At 39.2% G+C, this 12450-nt stretch overlaps 1 protein-coding gene across 2 annotated transcripts in view; it reads right to left on the reverse strand.

The window, feature by feature from the left end:
* LOC123027417 (VPS10 domain-containing receptor SorCS1-like) overlaps positions 1-12450 on the reverse strand; it is a 435900-nt gene that overhangs the window by 283435 nt on the left and 140015 nt on the right. For both annotated transcript variants that reach the window (XM_044438294.1, XM_044438286.1), the window contains exon 2: positions 6830-6897. In XM_044438294.1, the coding sequence (XP_044294229.1) occupies positions 6830-6897 (68 nt within the window). The remainder of the gene's footprint in view (positions 1-6829; positions 6898-12450) is intronic.

Below are 12450 nucleotides of genomic sequence, written 5' to 3' on the forward strand. Positions count from 1 at the left end.
ACATGTTTTGAGGACTTGAAAAGCTATCAGAATACCTAAAATGCCTGTTTACTGCTATATGATGTTACCTGGTTATTTTGGGGAGAGAGGAAATCCTTGTAGAGTTCTCTGTGATTCATCTGTGATGGATGATCCATCCATGTAAACAGGAGTAGGACTCTCAGAATTGAGTTTCTAATCTGGCCTCTGAGATTCCCCCAATAGCCACATCCTCTTTTTTCCAGGTTTTGTGTTTTTTTTCCTTTACATCTCAAAAGGTTGAAATGTCTCTTCTGCAGCCAGCTTAATTGCTGTTATAAAGAGTTTTGAGCAATGTGTGTATAAATTTGTATTTTTTTCAATGGAATTTAAGAAAGAACTTGTCCATGCCTTTAAAGGGAGGAGATAGGTAAACAAAATCATGTGAGGAGTTCCATTTCTCCTGCTCTGGCTGGCATTCAAAGACTTGAAGGATAAGAATAATCATGGTGCATTCATGCTTGTCTCTAGACATAGTTCCAATCACATTACAAATGTGGAGATTATTTCCTCCCCATCCCTGCCATCACCACCAATTCCCAATAGATATGGTATCTTTAATACTGACATTTTATTTATCTTAAACTTAAGCTCATCTTTCTCTAGTAGAGGAAGCCACTGTTTTCTCCCTAATCTCAACACTTAATCCTTTTTGTGATCTGGGAGATATCTGGGACAGGAGTGGAAGAAAACAAACAAACCAATCCAACTTGACTAATTGTTCCATGTCGTGTAAATTTTTTTTCTTATATTTCTTTTCTTGCAGCAGGATTACAGTGTTGATTAATGCCAAGTCAGCCAGAGTGAAATCTTAATAGATAAGTCAAAAGTGGAATCCCTTGCAACTTAGATATTGATCTATTGACACTTAGTACATGACCCTAACTACTTCCCTGCACGACACAATTGTGTACTAGCAAATAACAGTCTTTTGAGTCTTAGGATTTGTGTGGACCTTTCTATTCATTTCACTACCACTTAAACTGACACTTTATTTCTGGAGTTAGCCAAGTGTTGAAGGTAGAATCACAGCCTGACTTATACTCACATGAATGAAACTACAGAGCAGACAAAAGAACTTGCACATTTTGCAATGACTGTCCCTGACAAGAAAATGAAGTATCTTGTATCATTATATGTAATGTTCAGCTATAATTTAGCACTATGTGAATGGGCATGCACAAGACTCAGGATCACCTCCTTCCACACATCTATAGCTACCCCAAAGAATTAGAGACTTTCATCTCTGGTCACTTGAGACTTCATATGTCTTCTCTTGGGACTTGGCCAACAAATAAAATTAAAAGCATTTATATTCATTTCCCCATTCTGCTTGAAGCATGATTTCTGGAAATGGTGAATATTTCAATGAACCAAAATTACACTGTGGTTTATGATCCACTTGTTCAGTAACCTTAGCTCACACTAATCACAGTTCCTCAGTTTGTACATGAGAGGGATGGATCTATGAGAATTCGCATTAGTATATCAGTGTGCTAATGACATCACTCAAGTACTCCTGCTTAACTCTGGCTTTGTTAGTTTTATGACTGAACTGGCAACTATGAACTAGCTTTAGGAATGCATAAGAATTTCATTCTAGTTCTCAGATTGGTCAAACATGCCCTGTTTACAACCCTGAACATGAGCAGGAGCATTCACGAATGTTCCCAAGCTTATAATTGCATGAGCACAACCACGTTAAATTGGACAAATGCTGAAAAATGCACAACTTTCTTAAGGGTTTTTTTAAAGTTACCCATACTTTGGCCGATAGCAGGGATTTGCACAATCTGGATAATTTTCACAAATTGGGGTGTGAGATTTCTACAACTTCCATGTTCAGTAGCTATTTGCTACATATTTCCCATTCATACAAAAGGAACAGATATTGCAAATGAGAGTAGAAATCAAGCAGAGATGAGGAGCAGTCTCATGTCAAGGGCATCTTTGTGAGTTTGAATCCTTGATGGGTGCTTGTTCACCCAATCGAGGCCTTCGCTTCCCAAAAAAGTCAGAGTTGCAACCCAAGAACAAATGTTACATATTGCACATTTTCTTTTGTTACATAGATATTCTTGGAATGCTTCAGGAACTACAGGACACTGGTGAAGTTCGTTCGTTCTTTCTTTCTTTCTTTCTTTCTTTCTTTCTTTCTTTCTTTCTTTCTTTCGAGCATTTAAGGCAAAATGCTCACCTTTTTGTAGTGTGTCTTTAGTCCTTCAACCCTAACACTGAAGTAACTGGTAACAGACAAGCAGCTCCATCATTGCTTGAAGAAAAAGATCTAAAGGACATTATTATAACCCTGCAGGGTCATCCACGGTGTCACAAGTTTTACACCTTATAAACCTTCCTACAATCAGTCAAACTGATTCCTGCTAACTATTATGACATACAAATCAAACATAAGAAGGCATGGCACACAGATGACAGAGTCAGTGTTTGACAATCCACAGCTTATTACTGAACCCATAGCTCATAAGCTTCCCAAGATGGAGGCTTATAAGTGGATCTTGCCAGGGCAGGAGGAGTGGCAGAACTGATCTGCACCTTCCCACAACTCCTGCCCTGCAATTCAGTTGCATAGCCAAAACTAGCCATCTGGCTGAGACATTTCAGGAAAGATGGACAAAGGAGAGGCAGGAGGATATCTTGTATCCTGAAGGTCCAGTCTGTTCTCTTCCCTTTTCCCCAAACTCCCCCTTTTCCCACTTCTCTGAGGAGGATTTTCTGATGTTGGGAAGCAGCCAGCCCTGTTCTTCCATACTAGCTATGGTGGAGGGAGGAAGATCAGAGTATACATCCCTAGACCTGAAGTGAGAGCAATGTTTCTGACCTCAGATCTGAAATCCAAAGAATCCTATGGCCCTCTAAATGTGCTCTCTTAATGAATTAAATGTCAATTTCTTGCAAATCTCACATTAACATGGTTTTAAAATATCGATATATTTTTAAGCAATATTGCCCTCCAAATTCAGGGAAACTTACCAACTATTGCTGCACTGATTTCAAGGGGGGAGTGGTTAAGGAAACCACTGTTCACTACAGCATTCAGATATCATTTGTCAACAAGCAAGATCAAAACACTTATAGCAGGATAATGCGTACTTTAATTTAATAAGATCAGATCTGAAAGAGCGTGGCACATCCAAGAGTTGCAGGAGGTTACGATTCTCATTTTATTTCCAAGCATCTTTGATATTTCTAATGTACAAATACCAAGATCTAAACTAATGTCAGAATACCAAGGGCAACAGGAGCCAACAGCCTATTGTCAAACACTCTTAAAGCCTGTTCTTACCTCACTTTCTCTTATCTCATAGAGAGAACTTTGAAACATAATTACTGGGAACCCCTGGGGAAAGTAAGGGAGATTATATGAATAGAGACCACCTGTAGGGGCAAATATTGTGATGCTTCCACCATGGGTCCTCCATTCTGTTTACCAGAAGAAGTGAAGGGAGTTATCTTGTGCCTTTACAGTTCTTTGGTACATATACAGTACTTAAATGTATATACATATTTCATTTCTACTTGCATGATTGCCCTGTTGGAATCCCCGAACTTGACTGTGAGCACAATGGTAAATTGACAGCTATGAGTTTGAGTTTGATTTGTACAACTTTCCTAGTCTGAGTTGTCCAAATTTCTCTTCTAGACTGAATCAGCCTAGCTATAGCCTATGGAGCAAAGTTGCACACATTTTGGGAAATGTGCACAATTTCGCATTTAATGACAGCTCAAATTGTGCAATTTTCCCATTTGCACAAAGCAAGCAGTGAGCTGAAATGTAAATAGAAACCAGGCATGAAATAAAATGCAAGATGATTTTAGGCAACTCTCAAAGCACATTAATTTTCCCATCCCAAGCTTTCTCCAAATAATGAAATATCCCATGGCACGTAGGAAGTATCACATCCTTGGAAGGTACATCCAGTTTTGAAAATGCAAGCTTATATCAAAAACAAACCCACAATCTGAATTGGAATATTTTGAAAAGAGCAAGCCTCTCTTACAAATGTCTCCTGCATTTCACAAATGATTTTGCATTTAGAAAACTTTGCACTTTGGGTTAGATAGTGTATTGAGGAAATAAACATTTATAGACAGGGTAACTAGTTTATTCTATCCTATACAGAATTTAAGATTGCTAAAACAGAAGTGAGGGAACATTTAAGGTTGGTGAAACAGAAGTGGGGCAACATTTGCCTCACTTCATATAGTTTAGCTTAGAAAAGAAGTAATGGAAATATGAGAGAGAGGTCTGCAAAAATCAGCATAGCATGGAGAATAGTGGATAGTATGGTATTTTTATCCTCCCATATAATGCTAGAACTCAGGGTTAACCCATTAAGGAGGATGCCGAGAGATTTAAGACCAATAAAAGGAAGAACTTCTTCATGCAGCACACAGCTGAAGTATGGAATTCACTACTGGAAGATGTAGCAGTCGGTACCAGTTTGAACAGTTTTAATAGTGGACTGGACAAAGCAGGGGCTTCTAGTTCTGAATAAATGCTGATATTCATTCAGTACACACAGCTCCTGACTATGTCATAAGAACACAGTTGGGACTAGTTCTGCTCCTCTGATGACCAGGTTAATGCAAGCAACCCTTATCTTCTGCCAACAGTCTGAATGCATGGCTTAAAGGGGTTAATTTCTATGCATGTGGGGTTTCCTCCACCCATCTTGGAAGCCCTACATGCACAGAAGGCCACAGGTCTGTCCAGCATCATCAGCTTGCCCTGCTTGATTCTTCACACAGTCATATTGAACACCTCAAAAGGACATTGTCTGCTTCCAATTGCAGTATCAGTGTTTAGTATCTATTGATCACAGTTATCATGCATGCACATCATGCCTCAATTATATATTTTGTTGTAGTGTATCCTATGGAATTTTAAAAAATCCATGATGTGGTATCAATTTGAACACAAGTGCTATGTGCAGGAATACCTTAGACATCTGCAAACATAACAACAAAATAACAATGACAATGCAAACAAGAACAGAACGAGAATCCAGTACTGCAGGCTGATTTTATTTGGAAACTCAAGTAGCGTTAAAGTGTTTAAAATGTGGTTTTAACTTTTTGTATGGCACTTTTTTCCCTAGTGTTTTTATATCATGGCACATTTTAGACTGTTTTAATGGATTGTTGTAAACCACCCAGATAGCTTCAGTTTACAGATGTTAAATAAATAAACAAATAAACTAAACCATGAACTGATTTGTGGGAAGAATTCTGCCTATGAGTTTTTGGACATGAGTTTTCATACACCTAATTCTACAGTATTTGCAACTGCCATTTGTCTGTTAATGTGAATGGGGCTTACATCTTATTAACACTATCTAAGGTTATTCTGACTTCCAGCAAATTATTCCACTGAGGTCAGTGTGGGAATGCATTGCATGAGATGGTTTTTATGGGACATTCACACCATAAACTTTAGAGTGGAATTTACCTTGGAATTATCTCTGGACAAGCCTCTTTGGAGATTACATTTGACCTGAGATAATATGGTATTATATTATTACTAGGGAACTTAGTGTCCTTTCTACAGTGTGAAATGTTGGCACAGAGTTTGTTTTCAAAGTGGTATCTTTCAGACTACTTTATTCAATACAAGATAATATAGGATGGAAGGTCTGTCTCTTCTCACTGTAGGAAGCAAATCAGTATTTTCATCTAAATTATCCTGAAATGGCCACTGCTGGAACACTGTCAAAGATAAGTGATTGGGGACATAATGAGTGTTGGTACAGGAATCTGTCTGATGTACCATATAACTTAATTAAGCAACAAGTGGGATATAAATTAAATATGTATGTACTTATACAATTCTTTGTCTGTTTTTACAGAAGTAGCACCCACAAGTCTAAGCACTTCCCAGCCAGGCATGATCATATCCTGTTCACTGGGTAATGCTGGGAGTTACAGGACTTCTCTATGTCTAAACATGCATAGGATTGCAATGTCAGAATACCATACTAACTCTAGAGCTTCTTCACTGGAATAGTCTGGGATTAATTGAAGTTTGCATCAACCTCCACTAGCCATCAGGAGCTGCTGGTGCTTATAGAGTGTTCTGCATTTGTGCCTGTGGGACCAATCAATAGCAGATTGAAGACCCTTACATAAGGCTTTTGATAAATTGTTTTCACTGGACCCACAGATCTCTTGAGATACCTAATCCTCAGGCCCACAGCTAGCATCTGGCACACAAAAGAGAAAATTGTACTCTCCCTTTCACCTTCAAATAGCCCAGGTAGCTTAAGAGGTGGTGTTGCTCTGTCACTCTGTTCTTCCCCAAACCAGATTGCTCCATAAATCCTCTGCAGTGCCTAAGTGAACTGAAGGAACACATTACTGTAAAAGTTCTTATGGAAATAAACTAGTAGCACTTGTGGGCTTGTGGAAGTGGTTATTAAGACACCACATTTCATTATCATAGGGAGAATAAATTATTGTATATCAGAACATATGGATTAGATTTTGCACTGGAATGTACTTCAATATACCTTTGTAGTCAGAAGTAGTCCTATTAAATTCAGTGGAGTTTAGGTAAGGTGGCGCATTATTGCAGCCTTGACCATTTTTAATCAAGGCATATATGGTAGAGGCAGTAACTCATAGCACATTCCACCTCCAGATATGAACACTGAGAAGAACCCTAAATGACCAGACTTGGCGGCCTACAAACCTTCCATCACATAGCAAATCCAATTATATCTAATGAAAGGACAGTACTAGAGTGGCCAAAAATAAGTAAGTTAGTAATGATTAACTCCATTTATCTACGTACCTCCACAGTGAGCTCTCTGTGATACTCCCCAGGTTGTAGTCATACAGCTTTGTCAGAATTAAAATCACCTGCAGGCACAAGAAGAAAATCATGGTTAGTCTCTAACAATTAGAATCACATAGAATTGATATGACTCAGGGGAAGGCTTAGGCTGCTTTTAATGGGTCCTTAACATAATTAAATGAATCACTCAAGCATTTGCTTAACTGAAATGGGAGACATCCACAGAAATCAGAATTTCCCCACTAGTTGCTTCTGCATGTATGGCAGATTCTTCAAGGAGAAAAAGGTGTGTGTGTCAGAGAGAGAGAGAGAGAGAGAGAGAGAGAGAGAGAGAGAGAGAGAGAGAGAGAGAGAGAGAGAGAGAGAGTTTCTATCTAGTTATAGATAGTTTAGGTATAGGAAAAAATAAATATTCCTACCCAATAAATAAAGGGGGAATTTCTGTAAATTTTGAGGCTACCAAATCAACATGGCAAGACTACATATACCAGATGGCAAAATCTGCACTTGCAAAAAGCCAGGAGAACTTAAAAGAAACAAGCAAACAAACACCAATCCCACCAATTTTAAGATACTCCCCACTACACAAATGAAAAATTCAAGTTGCATGATGTGTCAACACTGAAAACAAACACAACAGAATCCATGTATTGGATTGACTCAGGACAAATTGACTTAATACCAGAAAGGGCGGTGGGGAGAGATAATGAAATTTACTGAGTTTTCATCCCCCAAAAAGACCTTTCTTGCATCCCTTTTTCTAGCATAAAGTCCCACCCAGTGCAGGAAACTTAGAGGTGCCACATTTTAAACAAATGGCTGTATAGCCTCTGTTAAAATACCCCACCACAAGAAATGTTTTTTTTAAACTCAGATGTTTATCCTAACATTCATCTGAAACCTACCCTTGTCTTACACTTTTATACTTACAAATTATTACTTTACACTTGGAAATTATCACTCTATTAACACAGTCTAAAACTTCATTCTCCTTCTTTGCATTTCCTAACACCAGAGCTTTTTTTTTATCATAGAATGCACCGGAACGGCATTCCAGCACCTTTTTTTGACAGATTTTTCCAAGTGATTGTGAATCGCCCTGTTGGGCATAGCGGATTGGCAGCAAAAATTATTAACATAGTGCCTGCGGGCTGCTTGTGTGTCGACGCTGATTGTCGGCACTGATTGTGAGGGCGCTGCTTGGCTTGGGATCGGTCGTGTGGTCGCGCAGAGTGCTTACTGCCGGCGGCAACCATTGTGTAAAAGTGTGACCCCAAGACATAAGTTTCAGCACTTTTTTTTTTTACAAAAAAAGCACTGCCTAACACTATTGACTCATATTCTGCCAGTGACTGACAACAGATCAAAGATCCTTTACACATGCACTGCTGTCAAACCAGGTATCACCATCGTATCAAGTTCATTTTTAATTATTCCTGTCCTCTGTGATGCTAACTAAACCTTCCAGGTTCATGTCACTCCAGATTTGATGAAGGTGTGGAAACTAGAGAACATTTTTCTCTCCACCCCTTCATTGATAACAATGTAAAAGAAGCAAAGCTTTGTAGTACTCTATCTGAAACTTCCCTCCACATTGAAAGGAACCAATAATTAACACTCTTTTGAGCACAATGTTTCAAACAGATGTGAATCCTGAAGGAAACATCACCTAACTTGAATTTAATAATGTTTTATTGAAAACTTTTTCCAGATTTTTTCTGGCTATTGTCATTCAAGTTGATAGAAAATAAATTCAAAGGAGAACAAAATGGAGAAATTCTCATAGATTAGGCTCTCATAGATTAGTCTCTGAGTTTTTATGTTTACCTTATTTTCTAGGTGACTGAGAAGTGTGTGTGACTCTCCTGTTTCTCAGTGTACCATCATCTCTCTGCAGCCTGTAGCTTCCCTAGCTTCCCACATTATTTCAGGGAATTAAATTTCAGGGAAAGAAATCATGAAGTAATTCATCCCATAGTGCTTTTTTAGGTCAGAAAGCTCCTCCAACCTAGGAGGCTGCAGAGCTATAGAAACATGTGTACAAGAGACAAAGCACACACAGAATCTTCGGCCATTTTGAAGTGACTCAGAAGCACAAAATGAATTAAAAATAAATTATGAGAAGCCCTAAAAATGAGGCAGAAAAAATTAGATGCTTTCAGGAAATTAGAGGACATGCTTTGGGGCAAGGACTCTTTCCTGAAGTTTGACAAAACATTGCCTCTTCAAACCTGCCTCAAGGATTTCAGGGAAGCAGCAATAATATAAGCAGCCGCATTACAGAAAATCGTATTGACAATCCTCAGAAATTTAATATTTGGAAGACCCTAGGAATGGTATTGAACTCTGAAGAATGGCAACTAGAGCTAAGCTAAATATTTTCAGAAGACTTTTCACACAGACAAGTTCTGAGATATTTCATTTCCTACCTCCTAGAGATAATAACCTATTATGCAGAATTGACTCCATATTTACCATTGTTTTTGTGAGCCCCCCTTTTCACTCACAATGTACTGGGATACTGCTAGATGTGGGACACAGCAGAATATGCAAAATAGCACCCAAGCTTTTGACACAGTTCTTCTGTGGCCACCTGCACTGACAATAAGTATATCCATGTATGCATGCATGTTCACAACCCTTAAGAAAAAGAAAGAAAAGAAGCTGGACTAGAACTCTTACCAATGTTGAGCCCTGAAAAGAACTGCTAAAGAACTTCCCTTATATCAAATGCTCACTGATTGGTCTATAGTTTTCCAGATCCTCCACTCTGAAGATCTGGAGAATATTTGCCTGCCTGTGGTGTCACACCATTCTTCCAGCTTTCTCAAGCAAGAACAGCAGGGGTTTTGAAAGTATACTAGCAAATCCCCTCATTCTCCTAGGATACAATTCATCTGCCACTGAAGACTTGAGCTCTTTCACAGTAGTTAGGTATTTCCTGACTCCAATCAGTTTTCAAGTCCAATCCAAATTTAGCATTAGTCACACCACTTATTGAAAACTAAGCACGGTTTCCCTTTTTCAGATGGACATAAAACACAAGCTGAGCAGCTTATTAATCTCTTTTGTCACCAATTAACAAAAGGCACCACACTCTGTTTTATCCTTCATCGAGCCTTTCCAAGAAAGTCTTTTCCCAGCCAGATGCTGTCCAAATATTTAGACTTCATTTCTCATTGGCCTTTACTAGCATGGTCAGGAACACTGGGCATTGTAGTCCAAAACATCTAGAAAGCACTAAGTTGGGGCAAACTGCACTGCATGATTATACAGCATGTACATCTGTTCTTAGCATCACTTCATTCAAAGGCCTTTGCTGGCATCACACTAGAGTCTTTAAAGCCATGCATATATTACCTGACGACTGCTTTTTTCATACACATAATTAAGGGTATACAGTTTGTTAAATCTGTTCCATCTGCATTTTACAGATTATACAGCATCTTCTCTCCCATCATCCCCTCATCAACAGAATCAGTTCTGGGTGGGAATTTAGTTTCATTTCCAGTTACACACATTAGCACAACTAATGTGTGATCCAGAACATAAACAAATGGTCCTCAAGACTGCAACTTGGGAAAAGCCGGGGCAATGTGGAATCCACAAGCCAGATTTGCAGAAATGCCAAATCAATCTGTTGCACAGTTCTCTGACATCCCTTCTCATAAGAGAGGCATGATGTCCATGTAAGGGATGCTCCTTGTAAGGGATGCTCCATCCACTGATGCAGTACTGTTTGCCCCATGATATTTACCATAGTATTAACATTATATATGGAGGTGAACTGGAGGATGGAAGGAAAGACAATGGCACACCTGAAACTTTGGACATGCTTTAAATAATCTATTTGTCAGAGGTTTTGCTAAGCAGCACAGCAGGTTAACAGGTTCAGTTGCTGACAGTGTCCTTAATTCCTGCTGCAGATGGATGTGAGACCTGGCACAGCACTAGCTTGACGTCATTATTTAGTTTACTGCTGTCTTGTATCAGGAGAGCAACTACCAGAAATGCTTTATGTGCAAAGGCCCCTCCCTTCCCCATTTTCGTAGTGGGGGATTTATAGGCCTATTCAGGGAGCAGAGCGGCAACATAATTCTGTATCTTCAACAAACAGCCATCCTGCTGCCACTGATAAGCTTTCCTAGGAGGGCAGCAATTGAAATTTAGCACTTTCCAGCATTAATTGGCACATGTCTTTGTCAGGCATATGTACCCGCTGTGGGAATGCCATCTGACAGGGTGGTCGGCTGCCTGACACCTAGGAAATCTCCAGGTTTCCTTTCAAGAAGTTAAATTAAAGTGAAAGTGAGTCATCAAATTTTAGTAGATCAGAATTTATGAAAAGCAGAGTAACTGAGGGACTTGAGCTGCTATTAGCAGTTCATCTCTGCAGTGCTCGACCACATGCTTGGCACCATATTGTTTTGGCTGCCATTGTGCCAGGAACCCTGTACCAATCGATCATCTCTCTTGATTTGTTCACCCAACCGCATGGTTCCATCAAGCCCTTAGAGCAGTATGCTGGAAAGAAAAGAGCAACATAATTCAATTCATAATGAAAGAAGAATCAAAAAATTTAAAACCTTCTAGAAGTATCACATGTATTTACATAGTTTAAATTCAACACTGAACTATTATTTTATCTGCCAGCTAAGATAGACATGTACATTAAAACAAAACAAAACAAAAAAAACTTGATGCCAAAATGATTTAATGGAGAAGCAGAAGTTTCAGCCTATTTTTGATGGAGCTTCATTTCCTTTGAAGCTCCAATTTTGCAAACTGGGGGTGTACACCTATATTGAACCCTGAACCTGCATGCCATTTTTCTGTGGTCATATAGAGTGCTTTTTCAAGACATTATCCATTCATGTAAATGTCAGATTTCATGTCTTAGTGTGAACTCATATACACTATACAGAATAGTAGTAAAGAACTTGGTCCAGAATGAATCTGCAGAACAGCCTAGAACCAATCTGCAGGCCAATTTTGGGCTACCTAGGATCCCAACTGAATCCTATAGGATTCCCAAGATGGCAAGGGCCCTTCCTCTGGTCCCCACCAGGTGATTTACTAGATTTACACAGTTTTTTTCCATACTAAAAGCTTGCAAAGCCTCTCCTAAAATGTACTTCTGACAAACGCACACTGACATGCTTTAGTCAATAGGAAATGATGCATGCATTTAGGAAAATACAAAGGCTTGTGAAAAAAGAAGAAAACAAAGCTCACTGTAGGATTACAAAATGAACAGGAATGAGCTTTGAGTCGAGAGAACCATGGTGGGCCTGCTTGCCCATCCCTAGATTTTGTGCCAGCAATGAGGACACACATCAAACAATTTACAGCTGCCCATTCTCTCCCATTATTTCCTCAAGCATTTGCAGGCTCTGATCTAGCGGACACACTGGCTATTTTCCTTCCTCCTCCATATGGTTTGGCAATGAGGAGCCCTGCTCTCCCAAGATGCACTGTGTCTCTTAACTCACTATGGAAAAGCTTGTGCTAACTCTTCCTGGGATCCTGGTAGGGATTGCTGAAATCTTCACACTGTGGCCTCTCAGAGAATGCTAGGCCAGCAAATACATTCCTTTTTTCTTTCTAAACATCCATTA

This window comes from Varanus komodoensis, unplaced genomic scaffold, assembly GCF_004798865.1.
Source record: "Varanus komodoensis strain SLA01 unplaced genomic scaffold, ASM479886v1 scaffold1, whole genome shotgun sequence".
NCBI lineage: Eukaryota > Metazoa > Chordata > Lepidosauria > Squamata > Varanidae > Varanus > Varanus komodoensis.